We start from the raw sequence: 22,067 nt of genomic DNA, 5'->3' as shown, positions 1-22,067 counted from the left end.
ACCCTAACATTTTAAGCCTTGAGTAGAAATCAAAGGGGAGAAGAATTGCGCGCGGTTGCAAGAAATAAGGGTTTGTTTTTACGACAGTATTTGGACTAGTTACGGCAGCCATAGGTCAGCGAGATCGTGTACTGAACGTTTCGGTAAAAAGATGCCTCGCGAAACCAGGTAAAACTCGACTTTGTTTGATATTATTACCTGTTACACAGATTCAAAGTGTTGTCAAAGCTTTCCTACAGACTATGCATCAGCGATCAGATATTGCACGCTCAGAAGTTGGCGAAAAAGAGAATCATATTACACATGTATAAACCACACAATGGGTCACCGAAAGGGGGAGGGGGGCGACTCTGTGATCGTTTTGCAAGAAAATATGATTCATACTTTAAAACAGTCCACGATTACTTCTTCAACTTTCTTTACAACAAAACGGTCTTGATCGAAATACAGATATTAACAATTGTAGGTAGATTTGACAAGTTGATGATGATCTTTATCTTGGTTCAGAATAATGATAAACTCATCAACTCCTTGGATAAACCAAGGGGAATAATAAGTATACAGACAGGTACAAATAGAACGTTAGCTTTGCAGTATGTACAAAAACTAAGTTACATTTCATTGTGTTTGGCGTGGAAGAGTTTTGTTACATCTGTAGTATCTTCGTAAGATCATTCGAAGCATAAGATTTATGTTAAGTGAGACTGATAGTGAGTAAATGAGAGTGAGTCAGGCTCTGTGAGTTAGTGTGTGATGGCAAGACATGGTAATTGTAAAAGCTTCTTAACATCATCGTTGATTGTTTAAATGCCCTTGGTTTGAAACAGGCACTATCGGAAGCGATCTCGCTCCTCGAGTGGGTCCCCCTCCCCGTCCAAGTCACCTGTTCCGACAAAAAGTGAGGAGAAGAGCAAACGGAAGAAGGACAAGGAACGGTCAAAGAGCAGACGGTCCAGGTTTGTTTTTTATTGTTTATTTTTATACAGGGGAAACTGCTTCGGGGTGGTAACATGTAGTTACAAGTGTCAAACATTAATTAAGCTACAGTAAACACTACTAAACAGTGATGTAATGTTATTCTCTCCCAACACCATAGTAGATCTCCTGACAGAGATCTGTTGCATAAGGAGTTACCGTATGAGTTTGAGGAGAGTGTAACCGGGAAAAGACCCAGGTACCATGTAAACATAGGTGAACTGTTGGAACTGCATGTAGGGATTTCCTATCTAGCAGCTGCTAATGCCTAGCTTTGCAGTGCAGGTTGATAAGCGTGTCAGGTTCAGTTTTGCTGCTTTCGCACTTAGATGGTTTCTAGTTGGTCAAGGTTGATTCTATGTTTAAGAGAGGCCATGTCCTAGCTTCAGCGCCAGCGGTGATTGAGATTTTTTTGTAGCATTCACAGATTAGAAGCTTTAACTTAAGAACTCCCTAATGTGACTATATGATTACTGTGGTACTGTACTGGTAAGGGGTACCATTACACATCTCTAATGTACATATCCATGCATCTACATTTGTATGCACCTGTATAGCGTAGTCTGTATGCTTAGCTGTATACCTGCTTATCCGTGCCTTCTGATCAGGTCCCGCAGCCGAGACAGGAAGTCTTCCCGCTCACCTGGCAGAGATGGCAAGTCACGCAAGAAGTCAAGGTACCCTGAAGTTGTCATGACAACATCTTCAATAGACAGATCCCAAAGCACTGTCTACCTCCTTCTGAATGTACAAAAAAGCAGAATAAGAATGCAAATATTTGACTGACATGCAGTCTCTCTCTTGTTGCTCAAACTTATTATTCCAAAGCTATCATTGGCTGAACTGACAATTCAGTCAGGATCAGTCTAGTATTCATAATCATTGTTAAGCTTGCAGGAATGGTTACAGTGAATACAACTATAATTTCAAATGCATTGGGTCAACGGCAAAAGGGTTGCAGTGCTTCTGACAGGATGTAAGCTGTGGTCAACTGTTCACTGTACATGTACTTGTCAAAAGTGCTGTTGGAATTTCCCTGGTACAATGAACCTGCATGCATAAACTGTACTTGGCAGCTGCCTTTCCTGTCACAATCAATGGAAGACTAGCCGTGCAATGAGCTAAACTAAATCACTTTCATCACTACACCTACTCTTGTAACCTTATGTCAGATCTCCAAGCAGAGGTGACAAGGAAGCAAAGTCACCCCCCAAGGAGCACAGGGCTGCCAAATGGCCGAGGTACTTACCTAATGTGCCCGCGCTTTGGCAACCTAATGCAAACGCCTGCCTGCATGTGCCATGCTACTTTTATTTAGTCTTGAAAAGGCTCAAATTGTGGCTAGCCACACAATCTTGATATCATGGATGCCATCCCTTGAAGCAGAAGACCTAAATCTTGTACAACAATGTGAAAAAATAAAACAAAGAACAAAGGAAGTTTAGGTTGTTTGAGAAGGCTCGTTCTGCAACATCTGTGCTCATTTTCTCACTGGTTAATTCTTTCTTTTTGTAGTTTGGATACATGGTAACATTGATCATGGAGAATCCATCAAATTCTCACTCAAAAGGAAATTTTTCTGGGGGATTGGAACAGGATAGTGTCGAGGCAAATTCTCACTGAAAAGGAGATGTTTTCTGGGAGGTGGAAACAGAATAATATCAATGCACAAAGGGATGTCATCCATAGTATGACCTACAAACAAAACATTATCAACTGTTTACAGGTGTTTGAATATTCTGTCCGTAGGTCCCCCTCCAGGAGAAGACGTAGAAGTTCAGGGTCACCAGGCACATCAAGGTCACGGAGAAAGTCCAGGTATTTTGGAAATCCACATTCTTTTATAGACTGAACTGAACTGAAAATATTATTAGTAGCAGAAAAATGTGTTGTGGTGACATTTCAAGGGATGTGTACACATGTGTTGTAAGATGTACAGCTTCATATCTACATGTAGGATGAATATCTGATAAGATTATTGTTGTATGTATTGTTTTATTGTGTCTTCTTTAAAAGTGTAGAGACTTTTGATCAACTTGGTTTTTAACAGACATCATTATTAATAAGTTTTTATCACTTCTAAGATCTCCCAGCTTTGAGCGGAAGCGCACACCAGTGAAGGTCAAAGAAGAAAAGAAATCCCCAAGAAGGTCACAGAGTAAAGAAAGGAAGAAGTCTTCCTCCCCTTCTGCTGCCATGGTAACGAAGTCACGATCCAAGTCACCGGCCGCAGATGAGAAGGCTTCCTCTCGTTCACCCAGTCCACAGAAGACGCGATCTAAATCTCCTCGTAAGAAATCTCGCTCCAAGTCTCCTGTAAAAAGTAAAAAATCACGCACGCCATCGCCTGACGGCACAAAGAAGTCACGATCAAGATCGCCAGGGAAGAGGAAGAGGTCAACCTCCCCGGTCGGTAGGAAGAAGCGGTCCAAGAGTCGGTCCCCATCTCCCGCTGTCCGAAGGAAGAGGTCACGGTCAAGGTCACGCGACAGGGACAGGAAAAGAAGGTTGGTCTAAACAAATGCTTCTTCCATATAAGCGTAAACTTACTATCTTCATTGTATGTAATTTTCTTAAACATATTCCACAGCTGCCTTTGTTTTTACTAAAACTAATGCAATAACCTTAGCCTAGTAGGTAGAATGCTTGCCTTGCATTTGGGAGGTTCAAACCCCAGGTCACACTTGTACCAAAGACAGTCCAAAAATGGTACTCTACAAGCAGAGGTTGGTGGGGAAGATTGTACACCAAAAAATTACTCTCCAAGCAGAGGTTGGTGGGGAAGATTGTACACCAAAAAATTACTCTCCAAGCAGAGGTTTGGGGGGGGATTGTACACCAAAAAATTACTCTCCAAGCAGAGGTTGGTGAGGAAGATTGTATACCAAAAGGTTTAACTAACTTTACATTATTGTGCTCCCCAGCAGACTGGGTAAGAAGTCCCCCCCCAAAGTCATCTCCCTGCGTGACCTGAGGCGCTCCCGCAGCAGGAGTCCCCTCCGCAGGAGACTCAGCCCGATCCGCCGCAGTCCCCGCAGACGCAGGAGCCGCAGTCGCAGCAAGGGTCGGAGGTCGCCCATCAGAAGACGGTCTCGCAGTCCTCGCCACAAGTCCCGCCACTCTCGCTCCCGTTCTCGATCCAAGTCACCCAAGAAGGAAGAGAAAGTGAAGGAAGAGAAAGAGGAGGTCCTAGACAAGGTACTGAGAGTAAATTAACCTTCTTCCTGATGTGTAACCTTTGATTTAAACTATAGACATTTGGTGCCAAATGGCTATCTTAGCAGACTGTAGGTTACAATGTAGGTCGTTTTTTGTTAATCAGAAAACAATGCTTGGCTGTTATTTTTCTTCTCACTTGTTGTTTCTGGAGTTCTTTGTTTAAGAAGATGTCAACACAACTGCAAGAGTATCAAAAGTCACAATTTAGATCATTGTAGAATGCATTTATCCTGAAAATTTCAAAACTCATTCAACAGTTTTTGAATCACACTGTTTGCAAAAGAATAGCAATGCTGGTAAAATGGAAATGTCCATCATAAGTGCATTAGTTACGTCGTATCATTTGACAATGAGTTTATTGTGAATTTGTAAGGATGCAGAGCAGAAACGTCTGGAGGAGGAGATGATCCGTCGGCGTGAGCGGGTGGAGAAGTGGAGACAGGAGAGGAAGAAGCAGGAGGATCTGCAGCGGGCACAGGAGGCAGCGCAGGAGGAGGCTGCTAAGGTACTGGAATGACCAAGAAAAAAATGTTGTGTTTCCTGTTTCCCTACCTACCCAAAAAAAACTGCCGACCATAGACTTTTTTGGGGGTTGGGTAGTGGAGTCACATAGCTTCCAGTTAGAATTTTTATTCAGCCAGCTTCCTATTGAAGTAAAAACACTGCTTGTCCTATCTAATGAAGGATAATTGTATCTATCATGGACAAAATTAAAGTTTGACATTGAATTTGAAAGACAAGTGTCCTCATGCATTTCAGTTTACTTTGTCCAGCTGTATTGTAATATGAGTTTTGGCCAGCCTAAAAATAATTCCAAGAAAAAAGAGATGATTCCTACCTACCGACCCTAATTTTTTCCTAGGTCTAACCCTTTTCCCTGCTCTTACCAGGACTCTTGGACTCACAGCCAATCACAATCCTCACCACACTTAACTATACTCAAATAGGCAATTATTGAAATGCCAATTGTGTCTTGATTACTGTGTGCCAGACTTAGAAAGCAAGCAATAAGACTAAGAAAGGGAAGCAATTGAAGGAGAGAACTGGAGCTAGACTAGGATGGATACCGGGCAACAGTCTATTACAAACACCAGTCCAGTATCCCCACCCCCCATCATATTGAAAAATAAATTGCATATACAAATCAATGGAGGAATTAAATGAAAAAAAATGCATTTACAAAACTTGAGTGAGTCTAGATGCTGGTGTCTGGTATGTCTTCCTTCATGATCTTCCCAGGCTGCTTGGAAGAAGTTTGGATTGTCATCAACTGTCCGTAATTATCTCACTTTCCTTTCTGATATACTCAGATTGGTAAGAAGTGGAGTCTTGAAGATGATGAGGATGACAGTGAAGAAGATGAGCAGCCCATGGAGACCAACGATGATGACGATGATGATGATGATGATGATGATGAAGCCGCCAAGGTTTGTATCTTTTTTTGTGTCAGGTGGATATCTGTGCCATGTTGGTACATGAAAATCATTGGATGGTAAAGAATAAAGAAAAAAAGAGCCAGTCACCTCAAGCATGTTTAAAAAGTAGGGCTGTCCCAGAAATTCAGCCTAAGGCGGTGCTATAGATTAAAAGTATTCAGGAAAGCAGAGGAAATGCCCTGATTTTCATAATTGATAAAGTAATTGTAACAAGGTAGTGCAGCACTATTATTTCATTGCTTAGCTTTAGCCTTGAAAACCTACCAGATCAACAAGAGTAGCACGAGTGGAACAAACCTATCAGTCCAGTCTTGCACAACTTGTTCTAACTCTACTACTTCTGGACAAGCTATCATCACAATTTTCCAGTGGTCATATCTCTTGTGCACAGTAAGAAGTGATAAGTTTAGGCTTACTAGCAGCTTCTCTTGGAATTGCAGGAGCACTTAAGTTGCATACTTTGAAACAGGATTATCATTATTGTATCTGGCAGGTGAAGAAGGAGGCTGAAGATGATGATGATGAGATCGACCCCCTGGATGCCTTCATGAATGACATCAAAGAGGAGGTGAAGCAGATAAACAAGAAGGACCAGGAGCGGGTCGGGAAGGTCTACAGCTCTGACACAACCAATGGATCACAGGTACAGGGTCTACACATCCTGGTGTAGAGCAGTGTTTTCTCATCTACATGTGGTATGTTGTCATGAGTTATGCAAATGTTGGTTTGAGATGGTGAGCAGGCAAATTTTCAGGATTGAAGACTTCTAGCCCTGTCTAACCCAACTGCTGGTAGATATGTTGACGATGCCAAACCATCTACGCTGTATTATCAATAACTGGGATGAAGAAATCATAATGTGTGAGATGAAAATTCCATGTTACTGATACTTCATGAAGTTCATTTCTTTTGCGTCGCCAAAGAAAGGTTTTTTGTTTGTTAATATCTTGTAGTAGTAAAATTCAAAGTTTTTTTTTTCTTTCAAAACACAAACAGAAAATAAATGAGAGCCAGATAACTTGTCTAGTAACCTCTATATTTGTAGGATTGTAGGTACTATGTACAAGGTAAAAAGTACAATGAGCGCAGTGTGTTGTTTAGAGAAATAGGCAACACGATGAAATGTACAATGTAGAATGTTGCTGCTGCTAGGATGAAGAAGACACGCCCCTCCCCCCGGCACTGCGACAGGACGCCACCGGGAGCCATGCCAACAAACAAGTGGGCCGCATGGACATTTCTCTCAGTGCTTGTCATGAACTTTGCTCTTTGCCCTTTTTTGTTCCGATGACACCGGAGGCACATGTGTGGTGTTACATGCATAAACTATGTACAATACGCTGTGTAGAGACCTCCGTCTTTCCTGTCCAAATGGAATGCTTTGTTTTAGTACCATAGTGACATAGACATATAGCTACAGTATGCTTTTATTTTTAGTTTTTCCCTTTCTGCAAGAGACATTGTCTTTTCTGGCTAAGAATGAAATAATACAACTGTGAAATTTTCCCTTCTGAATTTTGCCATGAAGATTGAGACCTCCAGTAGCATGTGGTCGTGTTACCTCTGCGTATGTTGGCGTATGTTGAAGGCGTCTGATTGGTCTGTTGTGTTCAGATGGAGACAAAGGGAAAGGTGACGGTGATCACAGCCGTGGCGAAGAAGACGGGGAAGAGGGAAGCCAGGGGAGAGCTGATCGAACAGAACCAGGACGCGCTGGAGTGGTCCTCTGAGGAGGAGGAGGAGGATCTCGGGCAGACTCTCTCTAGTTTCCAGTCAAAGGTAAGATTTTATACTATACTGTAGTCCACAATAGTAGTATACAGGGTTTTATACTATACTATAGTCCACAGGTTTTTCTAGAAAAAAAAGTTTCCAGGGCAGTGGAGTTTTTCAAAATAGAAAAAAAAATTCTGTTGAAGTGGGACTGATGGGCAAAATTACTGTCAGACAGTTCGCAGTTGAAAACTGGCCACTACAGTGTTATTGCATCTCTCACTCACTCACTCACTCACTCACTCACTCACTCACTCACTCACTCACTCACTCACTCACTCACTCACTCACTCACTCACTCACTCACTCACTCACTCACTCACTCACTCACTCACTCACTCACTCACTCACTCACCCTCCTGCACGTGGTGCATCTCTGGTCAATCAGAATTCAGAATGTTATACTGCTCCCCCAGGGCATGGGGGCAAAGCACCCTTGTTCCCCTCTTTAAAAAAGCTCTACTATACAGTATAATATTATATCTGGTGTGTCTCTCTGTGTTTCTATGGGTATCACCTGAATATTAGTTCTTCAGTAAGCCAAACTGGTTCAAACATCCCTTTGAATTTCATTTTCTTTTTCTCTGCAGGCCAAGAAGCTGCTGGCCAGTGTGGACCACACCCAGATAGAGTACGACCCCTTCAGGAAGGACTTCTATGTGGAGGTGCCGGAACTGCAGAAGCTCAGCGAGGACGAGGTCAAGGGCATGAGAGCTGAGATGGAGGATGTCAGGGTAAGGTCATAGGTCAGGGTCAAAGGTTAGCTGGTGGTATTTTAAGGTCACAGGTTTGTCTGAAATTTGTTGTGCATGTTGTGGAGAGAGTGAGAGTTGTGCATGTCCCTCATGGAAGTACATTTAAAGCCACACCAGTACAATTTGGCTCTCAGATATTCAACAAATAATGCAAGATTTGAATATCAGCATAAAAACAGGGAGTAAGCATTGTCAGATGAATGTTTTTCTCCCTGCCCTCTGTTGTCATGATGTCTTGCTAAAAATACCCAAGAACTAACAAATCAGATAGGTGTAACCTAAAACAAATGTATGACATGTGGGGAAATATACAATTAGAAATCTAAGCACATCAACCTGTCTATTGTCCTTTCACCAGGTAAAAGGGAAGGGCTGCCCTAAGCCCGTCCTCCATTGGGTACAGAGTGGCGTCTCCAAGAAGGTTCTGGCATGTCTTAAGAAACACGGCTTTGAGAAGCCGACGCCCATCCAGGCCCAGGCCATCCCTGTGATCATGTCGGGGCGAGACATGATTGGCATCGCGAAGACGGGCAGCGGGAAGACGCTCGCTTTCCTCATCCCCATGTTCCGCCACATCCTGGACCAGCGGCCACTGGAGGACACTGAGGGACCCATAGGTGACCGACAGTGCTTCTTTCCTCTGATTGTTGAGAGGTCTTAGTCATTTTATTTTCAGTCATTCTCAGTATCTGATAAAAGATGGTGGATGCTATCGGAAATGCCTGGATCTTAATCCAGTTGCTCGATTTAATAGTCTATATATTTTGAATTTGATTGGTTTTAAGATTTTGTAAAGTCTGACTCCAGTTTTCAGTCAGTTGACTACCATTATCAAATTGTAAGAATCATTCATCATATTACCTACATGTCTAACCTTCATCATTTCTTGAGGAGTAATCATGACTCCAAGCAGAAAAATGTCCCTGTTTAAATCAGGTTAATTTCGTACCACCATTGACTTATTTCTGTAATGATTTCTTTGCTCTTCAGGGGTGATTATGACACCAACCAGAGAACTGGCCCTGCAGATCACCAAGGAGTGTAAGAAGTTCACTCGACACATGAACCTGAAGGTGGTGTGTGTGTACGGAGGGACCGGCATCAGCGAACAGGTACGGACACCCCTCTGCCAGGAAAGGTTCCTGCCAGATGATCTATCACATCAGTTGAAACTTATAGATTTTCGACTGGCCTAAGTTAAGAACAGGTTGGATATATTGTTTTGTAATCAAGATGAATGTATTTGTCATCTGTGTTGATCAAAGGAACATTTAAATTTTTCAATAACTTTCTTAATCATAAGTCATGCTTAGCTGGCCCCTTGCTCCCCTCAGTTAGGCTCCTCTTTGTGGCTTTGTCCTTCACAACCTGGTCTTTCCATCAAATCCCCGGTGTCTGGGATTAGCAAACCACATGTTGAATGCTTTGTTGAACCAATGGTAACTAAAAATTGAATTCAATGTGATCAATTAGCTTTTGAACAGTGTGTTTAATGATGTGTTGCTCAGATTGCTGAGTTGAAGAGAGGTGCAGAGATCATCATCTGTACCCCTGGGCGCATGATCGACATGCTGGCAGCCAACAATGGTGAGTAGATTATACTTGACTGTTATACTTATATATCTTTGACTGTTCGCAGTGGCCTCTCCACTGCAAAATCATGTATTACATGTAGCAACGTGGGCTAATATGTGTATCCATACCTTCCCTCTCCAGGCCGAGTCACGAACCTCCGCCGCTGTACATATCTGGTGTTGGACGAGGCTGACAGAATGTTTGACATGGGATTTGAACCACAGGTAGGGACCTTCAGACAATGTCCTCAATAATGACATGAACAGTGTTCTTATTTCTCAACCAAAATGTGAACGTTTTGACAGGATGTCTGCTTTCTTCCTCGGAGTAAATCAGGTCAAAATGTTGGCACTAAATGTAAAAGTTTGGTTGTGAACTGAGAACTGTACAGCAAGCCTGATGAAACTATTTACCTTTGTCACAATTACTTTATATATTTGTTCATGAGTTTGTAGAGTTTAAAATATCTATTAAGAAGATCTTTGAAGTGGTCACAATCGCCAAGTGGTCCTTATGTAAAAGTGGTCACTTGTACAGGTTTGATTGTGTCTGTTAAATGAATGATTCATTATGAATTGTTCTCCCACCACCACCAGGTGATGCACATAGTGAACAGCGTCCGTCCGGACAGACAGACCGTGATGTTTTCTGCCACGTTTCCTCGCAACATGGAGGCGCTCGCTCGCAAGGTCCTGCAGAAACCCATCGAGGTACAGGTCGGAGGTCGCAGCGTGGTCTGCAGTGATGTGGAGCAGCATGTGGTACGTTGTTTGTTTGTTTATTTTTTATTCATCTATTGAGATTCTCCATATACATAGACAATGGAGGGTATGGCGGAACAGGTGTCAGAAGACGCCTTTTCAAAGCCGCTATACTGAAATCATAACAATGATACATCAAATAATGATACATATGAATACAATATAAGAACAAAAAGCATAAATCAATATAAAGCTAAAATCAGGGCCAATCAACACACATACATAATTACATAGGACAAATTAGATTGGCCTTGTAGCTAGGCAAGTGGCCTTACATGACAATGACTGCTCTAAGCTGAAGGTTTGTCGGAATCTGTTTTGCATGAATGAGGAGAGTTTTCGTTTGAAGGCAGTCACATCAGACTTGTGTCGTTCAGCCAGAAAAATGCCTTTAGCCATTACAATGAATCATTTAATCATTTGCAGGCATCATAGTCTGATTCATAGCGGCTGCAGACACCAACAGTTTGCGCCAGGTTGGTCTATCCTGGGCATACAAATGTACTCCCTCTAGTTGGTTCTGAAGACCTCCAGCCCTTTGAGTGTGTTGAAGCTAGGTGCTTATTTTCACATGAATTGAGTGAGGAAATAGGTGTTACATGTACATGTAAGTGCCCCTCTCAAGGGTAAAACATTATGGGATTTAAACCTGCTTTAATTACAGTTTCTGTTGTTTCTCCAAGATTGTTCTTGAGGAGGAGCAGAAGTTCTTTAAGTTGCTGGAGCTGCTTGGGAACTACCAGGAGAAGGGAAGTGTGCTGGTGTTTGTGGAGAGACAGGAGGTGGCAGACACCCTGCTCAAGGACCTGCTGAAGGCAGCGTACTCCTGTCTGTCACTACACGGAGGTAAGACATGTGTACTCCTGTCTGTCACTCCACGGAGGTGAGACATGCTGAAGGCAGCGTACTCCTGTCTGTCACTACACGGAGGTAAGACATGCTGAAGGCAGCGTACTCCTGTCTGTCACTACACGGAGGTAAGACATGCTGAAGGCAGCGTACTCCTGTCTGTCACTACACGGAGGTAAGACATGCTGAAGGCAGCGTACTCCTGTCTGTCACTACACGGAGGTAAGACATGCTGAAGGCAGCGTACTCCTGTCTGTCACTACACGGAGGTAAGACATGCTGAAGGCAGCGTACTCCTGTCTGTCACTACACGGAGGTAAGACATGCTGAAGGCAGCGTACTCCTGTTTGTCACTACACGGAGGTAAGACATGCTGAAGGCAGCGTACTCCTGTCTGTCACTACACGGAGGTGAGACAGTTCTGTAAATTGTTGAACTGTGAAAACTGCCTTTCCCCTCTAGATTTAGTCCCCTCAAAAATTAATGGATTGATGGTAATCTGTGATATCAGAATGTTTGCTGAGTGACATCCAGGCATCCTAATGCACTTCAGAAATTTTATGATCTTTCACCCCAGTACCTTAATTTCTAAAAGACATGGCTGACCTGACTTGCTTAGTTTCTGAAGGAAGTTTCAGTCCTTAGGAATGGACACTGGGAGCTGTGCTTCTGGGCCCATTGTATTTATCTCCTATGTAGTATTGCATTCTAAGCCCAGCAAGTTCGATATTGTTGTAAAAGTCAACCCACTTCTGTACTGCAAGACCAATTCTAAGCCCGTATTAGTACACACTGTACTACATGTCATGTAGCATTTGTCCTCTATGATAGAACATACATATAACGTTCTCTGTGGTAAAAAGGGCTGTGGATACCTAAAAAATTGCATTTCTATCCTCAACGCCATTTTTACCTCTTCAGGTATTGACCAGTATGACAGAGACAGTATCATCAATGACTTTAAGTCTGGCAACATTCGACTCCTGGTGGCGACGTCGGTGGCAGCTCGAGGCCTGGACGTCAAACAGCTTATCCTAGTCATCAACTACGACTGCCCAAACCACTACGAGGACTACGTACACAGAGTGGGGTAGGTGCTGTGCTGTCCTGTGTGTCAGAAGAAGAGAATCCATAGTCATAAATTCAACATGTATCATGAAATTCCCTGCAACCAAAGGTTGTCTTGTGTATGGAAGGTGGAGCACAATCATCCCCTTCCACTGCCTTTTACATCCCCAGCCAAAGTTGAGGGCCCATTTACACCTAGTGGAGAGACGAGAGTAGTGTCAACTGCCTTTCCTAGGGACCCAGAATCTAGCCAGGAATCAATCCCATGACTGCTCAATCTCTTGTCTGCTAGTCATGTGCTCATTCAATACCACAGCTGGCAATTTAAAAAAAAAGTTAAAGTTTGCCTATGCATCTACGGATGCATAGGGTGGCGCTCATCTCCACTTCGAACCCCATGAGCCACACATTTGTGCAAGTCACTATAGCAAGGGGCTGGTCCGCTGGGAGTGATGTGTGTTTAACTTCCATACTCTTCCTCATTAGCACTGAGTGCTAAGCAGAGAAAGCAGCATGTGCCATTTTTAGAGTCTTTGGTATGACTCGGCCGGCAATTTGAAAGACCCAAAAAAATGATTAAACTTGACACTTTTACTTGCATTCCCCAGACGGACAGGCAGAGCAGGGAACAAGGGTTATGCCTACACGTTCATAACAGAAGACCAGGGCCGGTACGCCGGAGATGTCATCAAAGCGCTGGAGCTGTCAGAGAGACCCGTGCCGGAGGAGGTGCTCAACCTGTGGACCGAGTACGTCAACAGACAAAAAGCTGTGAGTGGTAGTAGAGTATCTATATCTGTAAACAGACCAGCTTCTGTACCTGTATAGCCGGTACAGCTGACTGATCCGGATCAATTTGCAAGAAATGATAGCATGAAAGTTAGGGTTTCACCAAATAGCAAGTGGCTTCATGTTTGTAGATATTTGTATTCCTGTGTTCTAGTTTGCATTTCTACTTTTTGACAAATGTGGGCTGGGCTATTGATCTATTGCTCTCTGGCTTAAAATGTCAGCTTCTGTATCTATGTCTCTATAGCTGGTACATAACTGCCCTTTGGCATAACACACCAGCTTCTGTATCTTAATAGCCTGTATAACTGAGCTGTGGTGTTACACACCAGCTTTGCAGGCATGTAGAAAGATCTTTCACACCAAATCTATCTACATAGAATTTGCTAAAGATTTGTGATGTCATTTCATATTGAAAACATGCATGTTGAATAAAGTTTTGACTAACATTGGTACCTCTCAGGAAGGAAAGGCAGTGAAGAAGACCAGTGGTTTTACCGGGAAGGGCTTCAAGTTTGATGAGACAGAACAGGCGCTGGCGGACGAGAGGAGAAAACTGCAGAAGGCTGCGCTGGGTCTGCAGGACTCAGATGAGGAGGATGCAGCTGTAGATGTGAGTCTGTTTGTTTGTTTGGTTGGTTGGTTGGTTTATCTGTGGAAGAAAAACATTGAAATAGTACCTAACTTTAATCTCCAGGCAGATTTACAGGTGGCATAAGATGGTATCAAAGCTGGCCAAGGAGGGTCACTGGTGGGTACTAGACACTCTTTGGCCAGCTATACTCCGTGGCCAGCTTTGATACTACTTTGTATCTTATGCCACCGATAAATCTACCTGGAGACTACCCAGCTGTACAGAACAACAGGTTAAGTTTTGTAGAAAATGGAGTGTGTTGTAAAATGGTATTGATGATGATGATAACAGTAATCCAATCACTTGTACTTACGCATCTTGACTACTGTTCTGGGATACTTTCCTCAACAGCACAAACACAGCTAGACAGACTACAAATAATCCAAAACAGAGCTGCAAGGTTAGCCGCAAATACATCACACACAACAAGCTCAGAAGTGATACATGATCGACTATGTTGGCCGTCAGTTAAGGAAAGAATGTTTACAACAACAATCTGTGCCTTCCATAAGATAGTAACGACTCATCATCATCGGTCGACGTGATCAAATGTAGACATGTTCGCACATGTCTACACACGACGGGGTTATACGACTAAAGAACCAAAATGTATGTATGACAACTTAAGAAATATAAACACCGCACATCACCACAACACAAGGCTATCACTGAGAGGAGGCTACGTACAACCTAAACCCCGTACAAATTCATTGACCAGAACATTTCAATACAGATGTATAAAGACCTACAACACACTCCCTACAAGTATTACAACAAAAAACCAGGAAGTATTTAAGACTAAGTTAAGAGAGTGGGTAAAGACACAGAAAGACAAAAACCAGCCACTCACTTCATGGTGGTAAAAATGAAACCCATCTCTCGGTTCCAATTATGTTTTGTTTTATTCATGATGTATCAATGACTATTATTATTATTATTATTGCTACATGATTTATATGCTTTCAAATACTGTTTGTTTCAATACTTCAGTTCAAATTGTATTTGATTTACTATGATTTTGCTCGACCTCCGACCTCTCCCACTCCGTTTTTGAGTTGATATTACCAAGTTTCTGTTAATTCAATTGGACATTTTGTTGTATATATAAGAACTAAGTTGATTTATTTTATTTTACTTCACGTATGCAAATCACTGTTTTTCAGTTTACCATATGTTTGCTTTCTGTTATTTCAAAGTTATAATTTGTATAATTTGTACATTTCTGTTGCAATTATTTCTGTATTGTTTTAATGTGGACTCCAGGAAGACTAGTGTATTTCACTAATGGAGATCTAAATAAACCAAACCAAACCAAACTTCTTATCTTATTTCCTCCTGGAAGAAGGCTCACCTCCAAGATTGTTTGATGACTTTTGTTTGATTATATTGAACAACCTGTCACGCCTAACTTTCTGACAATCAAGTGTTATTGTCTCATTAGGGTGTGCTATTTGGAAAGGAGCCCCACTATGCCTACTCAAAGTGACATTGTTTTTAATGTGTGCGTTTCAGATTGACCAGCAGATCGAGGACATGTTTGCATCCAAGAAGCGAGTTAAGGACGTGACAGCGCCGGTTGCCAATGTCCAGACTACCAGCCAACCACTGGAGCTGACCAAGACCACTGCCGAGAAACTGGAGCTGGCCAAACGACTGGCCACACGCATCAACATGCAGAGGAACCTGGGAGACCAAGCACAGGTGGGGGCTCAGCACGCACAGTGTTTCCTGTGTTGTACATGGTGCATAGGGGCAGCATGCATACCTGTTTCAATAACTCCTTCAATCACTACAGCAGTAGGCTAGTCCACTGATAGTGGTGTGTGTTCAACTATCTTTCCCAAATGCTGACCCAAAAAAGCAGAAGCAAAAATTGTTTGTGTGTGTGTTTGTGTTTGTACCCATGTGTGTGTATCTATATTTGTAATTGTGTTAGCTTTGAGAGTTCTCCGTAGAATCAAATTTTTTTGTCCAAAGAAGAACAAACCCAATCTTGGTATGTCAAAAAAGCTTGTACATCCAGGTAGAACTTAAAAAGAATTCAAGCAACTGGATAATTTCAGAGTCAGATGTGCTGAATGAGAATGAGTCTCAATGTGCTTTCATGTTGCCCTCCCAGGATGTTGTGCAGCAGGCTGCCTCCGCTGTGATGAAGGGAGAGATCCTTGCAGCACCAGCTGTGTCTGTAAGTAGCTCTGTCTTATAACTGTTCGTATTGAAACTGGACAACTTAGAAATGTACATTTTGAATCATACAACCTCTAACTCCTGTACCCAGGAGCTGCAAAGAATTTAAGGCATAACTGGGAAAGTAAGACCATTATGCAGATTTGTCTATAAGCGCCAGAATCCGGTATGCTGGATGGAAAATGAGTAAATCCAGTCATTGAAATGTTGCACATCTAATCATTAAACTGAACTGAACTGTACTTTAATCATTGCATTAAAATTTCTCTTCAATTAAAACCATTGGTCCATATCAATTATTCATCATGTATAAGAATTTTGTTTCTCTCTCAAAAATGTGAATGATTCTATCAAAATTCATTTCTGTCAATCTAAATCTCTTAATTAAGCATTCAAACATAAAATTGTGTTAAATAACTTCCAGCAGGATACGGTGGTATATGCAGGAAATTGCATTTTCCTTGCTAAGCAAGTGGTACATGGTACTGTGTATTAAGTAAAGAATGCTCAATAATGTACCATGTTTCAAGTCTTTGGTATGACCCAGTCGGGTTTGAAGCCTTGACAATTCCAAATGCTAAGCGAAGACCATACTCCCCAGGCTGTTTAATGTTGGGGTTGGTGTTAATCTGGTAACTGTTCCTTCCACCAGGCCAAGACTATAGCAGAACAGATGGCTGACCGTATCAACGCCAAGCTGGGCTACACTCCCCAGGCCATACTCCCTAGGCTGTTAAAGGTTTGGGTTATTGTTAATCTGATGACTGTTCCTTCCACCAGGCCAAGACTATAGCAGAACAGATGGCTGACCGTATCAATGCCAAACTGGGCTACACTCCCCAGGCCAGTGAGGACACCCAGGAGGAGCAGACAAATGTGGAGACCTTCAAACGCTACGAAGAGGAGCTGGAAATCAACGACTTCCCTCAGACTGTACGATGGAAGGTCACATCAAAGGTATTTCCCATTTCATTGGTTTTGACTGACACAAATTGTCAGTTTGTTAATTTTGAAGTGTTTAAGGTGTTTTTCAGTGTTTAAGGTTTGAAACAATCTTGTATGACATGTTCTTGGTGTCATGGTACAGCAAAAACTACTAACAGAAAATCACAGTGAACATATCAAGAGTTATGCATTATGTACTACATTGTATAGCTACCCAACTGGCCAAATACTAGCCCATGATTTTGTCGTTCGCCATGAAATAGATTTGTTTGACCTAAAACCTTGTTGTTATTGCTAATGCAGGAGGCGCTAGCTCACATCCAGGAGTACTCAGAAGCTGGCATCACTGTCCGTGGTACATACTTCCCTCCTGGTAAGGAGGTCAAGGAAGGAGAGAGGAAAATCTACCTGGCCATTGAGAGTAAGTTTGTGCATTTTTTCTGCGATTTCATACGCTTCACCTTGATATTTCTAAAACTTGTGTAGTTTAAAATTAGAGCATACTTCCCTGAGAATTTTTTGTCTGTTGCATTTCATCATAACCACATAGTAGATAAATATTTGTTATTTGATTGCTGAACTGTAGCGATGCTTGTTGTCTTGCAGGTACCAATGAGATGTCAGTACAGAAGGCAAAAGCAGAGATCAAACGGCTGATCAAGGAAGAGCTGGTCAGACTACAGAACTCCTACCAACCACTCAACAAGGGCAGGTACAAGGTCATGTAGTCAGGAGCCCCCCTTTCCCAGAGAACTGAACAAGGACAGATACAAGGTCATGTAGTCGGGAGTCTCCCTCCCCCTTATAATGAACAAGGACAGATACAAGGTCATGTAGTCAGGAGTCCCCCGTAGAACTGAACAAGGACAGATATAAGGTCATGTAGTCATAAGCCCCTCCCCCTTACAACTGAACAAGGACAGATATAAGGTTGTATAGTCAGGAGGCCCCCACCCCCCCTCACAGAACCAACAAGGTCAGATACATTCATACTTCCTCCAGAGAGCCTTGTAAAACCAGATCACTAGATGCATGTTCAATTGCAGTGTGTTCCAAAGAATAAGTACTAGTAATATTATATCAAGGTCCTATATAATGTTACATGTAGCTGCTACATATCTGGCTAGGTTTCCAAACCATATGCATTCAAGTAATAGATACACTTGTCATGGTGTAGAGTTATAGCATTACATTTGTACATGTATGTCATGATGTAATGCAATTGTTATTGTTACATTCTTTGCCTAAGAGAAACAAGTTACCGGTATGTCATATCTTTTCCCTGTTGTTTTCATCAGGAGTAACAAAGTTAACGTTACATATAAGATGTCTTGATGTTCCTTTAAAAAGAAAAACTTGATAGCCAACTGCTCATTTTGTACCATGTACATGTACTGTAAATTATAGTGGGTGTACTTTGTGTCAAGTGTACAAATTTTCCAGTGTAGTTTCTTGTATTATTCATCATGTTGCTTGCTTAGTTCATTTTTGCAGTGGCTTTTTCACATTTTCTGGACCATTTGTGCAAAGTGACACATCTGGCTGGCAAAATTGCACCACTTTAGAGAAACATGAAGCGAGGAAAAATGTTATGTTACAATGTACAACAGATCAAATCTGCTTGAAGATGAAAATCCACTTACAGTCCTGTCCATTACTACATGGAAAATTGTGAAAGTTGTTTTTACTACTTTGGTGAAATGCTCTGCCCTAGTCTACATGTAGAATGTGTTGTAGAATCATACAAATTTTGTGTTATTTCCATTATTCTATGTGGTAAGAATTTGTATTTTGATCTCAAGATTTTTGAATGTGTATTTCATGAGCCTAGTAAGAGAAGTTTGCCACCTTATAAAGAAATAAGACTTAATCATGATTGTCATACCACCAAGTATTAAATCATTGAATCAGATGTATATGTGCGAGTTAAATATTGTGAGACAGTACAGTACTAACTTCACGTGTGGAGCATGTACTTTAGTGTGAAGGGGTTAGAATGCTTGTCAGAAATGGCAGATCTTAGGGTGCTGCATGTTGAATATCTATTTGTGAAATTACCAGTGGTTGTTAGGGTACTGGACTAAATGTCTTTTTCTTATTCATAGCGTAAAAGTTAGAGTATTATACAGTCCTCACACTGCAAGTGTATTTTGTAAATTGATTTGGGAAAATGAATTCAACTTGCAGCATCCTTTAACTGTACATGTAGCTCAGTAGGACTTGTCAGAATCTTAAGGTTTCTGGTCTGGCAGAAATTTTGTTGGAAATGAGGATTTCTCCTTGCTTTATTATGTAAATAAAGGCTTTCTAAACTGCTATAAAATCTTGGAGTGGACATTCCAGTTGCTTTACTTTGGCACACAAACACACACATGTACATGTACAGACACACTAAACAACACACACTAACATACAGGTTGTCAAGATGAAAACAGGTAAACTAAAAAATTGATCCATTGGATTGCATGCTTAGCTTTGTGTCAGCTATTCTAGTTGATACTCATTGCAATTAATGTACATAGTCAAGACAGTCACCGTTAGTGAAATGTATTTATTTCCAAATAAGTTATCTCCCTTTATCACCACTGTATACTACACATGTCCACATACAAGTCCTCCCCAGCCAATATTACATACAATTGCACATATACGACTTCCCCTACACTTTGTACAAAAAAATCTGCCACCTTTGAGGTATCATTTCTATCCCATCCATATCCTGTAGGATCAGACTTATTCTTTACACAGCTTGGTAACTGGCCATGGTAAACCTTTCCAATTCCTTAAGGTCATTTCAGACACCACTAACATTATCGGTATTGATGTATTGTGATACAACGTGATGGTAAAATATTACCTTATTCACCTGTTGTCTCAAAATTCAGTCACCAATGAATACTAATGCTCTTTCCATAGAGAAGTTTTTAAAGGACAAACAGAGAAAGTTTAAGTGAAAAGAGCTAGGCAAGAATGGCTGTTTCTACAGATATTTTTGCCAACATAATTGACCATATCATCCCATGTTATTCTCTGTTTTTTATGGACACTGTAAGAATCCTAAGTTAAACACATTGCAACAATTTTGCATCAAAAGGAATACAGTACAAATGTACTTGCAAAGGTAAGGTGTGATCATCAAAACCGATTGCAACTTTGTTCAAGGTTTGCTTTCTTTTAAAAAGACAACTTACAACTCTAACATGTCAGGGTGAATCTATTAACTTATTTAACAATTGCATTGATGGGCAGATGAACAATAAAGATTACAGCAGGCTCATACTAATCCAAGGTTTTTCATTCTTACAAACAGGTCTCTAATTCTTATTATACATGGCAAGCTACAAGAGAGGCCCCTTTACAAATCTCATCATTCTATGGCAACTTGACATCCATAGGATTGTCTTGCACTTGGCATCTTCTGCTCAAGAAATTCCATTTTTCTTGGAGACTATAGATAAGTAACCCTAAGGGTACAGCTCAAACAAGTGGTAAATCTCACCACAATAGCCCATCCTTTTCTCTTGAAAAGTTTCAAATTTCTGGTACAAAAAGTACATCATTTCTTCCTGTTCATTCGAAATGAGCTAAGAAACCATCTCAGGATCCTCTTTAAGTTCAATCAAACACCCTTGAAGATATTTTCCTGGAAAACTCATTAAATTCTTGAGGCCATACAGAAGAACTTGTAAAGTTTGACAAAGGTCACTACACTGTATTTCTGTTGTAGTAGAAATGTGTCTATCAGCTAACAGTTATGAAACTCAATACAAGGGCAGTTGTCATTCATTATTGTACACAAATATACAAGTGTCCCATTCCATATGATGCCAAGTCCCTATGCTAGCACTTAACATCATGTAGTACTTCCAACTTTTCAGCTTAACAAGTGCAGGATATTGCATAGTATTTTTTTCTTGAGATGAAACAGATATCCATGGTCCATTTCACACAGGCAATCCTCATCAAGTTCTTTACACATGTACAGAGTATAAAATGTACCAGTGATAAAATTACCAAATCCAGGTTATTGATCTAGTGTCATGTGATCCACTTTGGCCAATCACAATCAGTGTTGAGGTGTTCACAGGTAGGATGGACATGACTGACAGAACTTCTCAAGGCACATCATTTCTAGGGCACGAGACTTATTAAAGACTCCCAAAGCACAGGCCATGGTAGTATGCTCACTTCTTACAAAACATATCAAAACACAACTGTTCGGGAGCCCTTTAGTAGTAAACATTACGTCAAGTTTTCAAGTGATGTACTGTACAAGTCAATGTTTTAATGCCCTGTTCCTTTTGGCACAGACATGAAAATCAAAATCTGCCCTGGAAGATCTGGGAAGGACACTATGTAACCTTAGGAAGAATGAATGTCTTACAATGTGTCCAGTGAGTCTACCAATGGCCATTGCCAACAAATCACATGTTAGTCTACATGGCAAAAATGTACAAGAGACTGATATATTTTGGAGATAGGAGATAGGAAAGTGGTTGGATCCAGCTGGAAGTGGTAGGGACTGGTCCAGACCAGGCACATAGCAGCAGGTGGTTTGATCCAGCTGTAACCGGTTTGGACTGGTTTGAAGTGGTTCAGACCAGACTCATGGCCACATGAGGAGAGTGGGTGCTGGCCACGGCTGTCAGGAGTGGTAGGTCACTGGACTCAATCCTAAAAAAAATCAAAGTCAATCAGAGATGGCATACTTCGACCCTTCTACAACTTCTGGTTTGCACATAGGACAGAAATGAAGACAGACACAAGTTATGAAGTTCTAAACAAACTGAAGGAGAATCCTGGTAGTACAGCGCAGGGTATGCATATACGAGGGGCGTGCAATTAGTAATGGTCCTGACCCATTTCCCATAGCAGGAGATTAATGAAACTTGGCACAGTTATTTGTCTTTCTCTTCATAGGAATCACCCAGAGTTATGCATTTCTCCCATCGTTTGATGCAGCTCTGGACACCGATTATGTAGGACACCCTAGGTTGGTCCTCCAACTGATGCCTCATCAATGGCACAAGAGGGACGACCAGGTCTGGGAGCTGTTTCCACAGACTTCCAGCCACGTTTGAATTCAGGATGCCAGCGTTTT

The 22,067-nt window shown here is 41.6% G+C and overlaps 2 protein-coding genes across 10 annotated transcripts in view; one reads left to right on the top strand and one right to left on the bottom strand.

Annotated features, from left to right (window-relative positions):
• Nucleotide 1: 1 nt before the first annotated feature.
• Nucleotides 2-19,289, top strand: LOC118412404 (probable ATP-dependent RNA helicase DDX46). Of its 6 annotated transcripts, none has more exons than XM_035815246.1 (28): nucleotides 2-168; nucleotides 828-956; nucleotides 1,584-1,652; nucleotides 2,148-2,216; nucleotides 2,725-2,793; nucleotides 3,060-3,482; nucleotides 3,903-4,173; nucleotides 4,568-4,699; nucleotides 5,505-5,621; nucleotides 6,124-6,273; nucleotides 6,783-6,851; nucleotides 7,245-7,409; nucleotides 7,994-8,137; nucleotides 8,517-8,775; nucleotides 9,149-9,270; nucleotides 9,667-9,745; nucleotides 9,875-9,957; nucleotides 10,330-10,494; nucleotides 11,178-11,340; nucleotides 12,265-12,433; nucleotides 13,020-13,182; nucleotides 13,664-13,813; nucleotides 15,347-15,535; nucleotides 15,954-16,019; nucleotides 16,674-16,736; nucleotides 16,865-16,978; nucleotides 17,270-17,387; nucleotides 17,573-19,289. In XM_035815246.1, the coding sequence occupies exons 1-28, from the start codon at nucleotides 152-154 to the stop codon at nucleotides 17,692-17,694; spliced, it is 3,849 nt and encodes a 1,282-aa protein (XP_035671139.1). In that variant the 5' UTR covers nucleotides 2-151; the 3' UTR covers nucleotides 17,695-19,289. The 6 variants fall into 6 exon arrangements, with proteins under 6 accessions (XP_035671139.1, XP_035671137.1, XP_035671140.1 ...); XM_035815244.1 differs by having other exon boundaries at nucleotides 3,900-4,173; XM_035815247.1 differs by lacking the exon at nucleotides 2,148-2,216 and having other exon boundaries at nucleotides 3,900-4,173.
• Nucleotides 19,290-21,435: 2,146 nt separating this feature from the next.
• LOC118412405 (folliculin-interacting protein 2-like) overlaps nucleotides 21,436-22,067 on the bottom strand; it is a 14,479-nt gene continuing 13,847 nt past the window's right edge. For all 4 annotated transcript variants that reach the window (XM_035815250.1, XM_035815253.1, XM_035815251.1 and 1 more), the window contains one exon: nucleotides 21,436-21,640. In XM_035815250.1, the coding sequence (XP_035671143.1) occupies nucleotides 21,562-21,640 (79 nt within the window). In that variant the 3' untranslated portion in view covers nucleotides 21,436-21,561. The remainder of the gene's footprint in view (nucleotides 21,641-22,067) is intronic.

This window comes from Branchiostoma floridae, chromosome 3 (genome assembly GCF_000003815.2).
Source record: "Branchiostoma floridae strain S238N-H82 chromosome 3, Bfl_VNyyK, whole genome shotgun sequence".
NCBI classification, from domain to species: domain Eukaryota; kingdom Metazoa; phylum Chordata; class Leptocardii; order Amphioxiformes; family Branchiostomatidae; genus Branchiostoma; species Branchiostoma floridae.
This window is presented reverse-complemented; position numbering and strand designations above follow the sequence as displayed.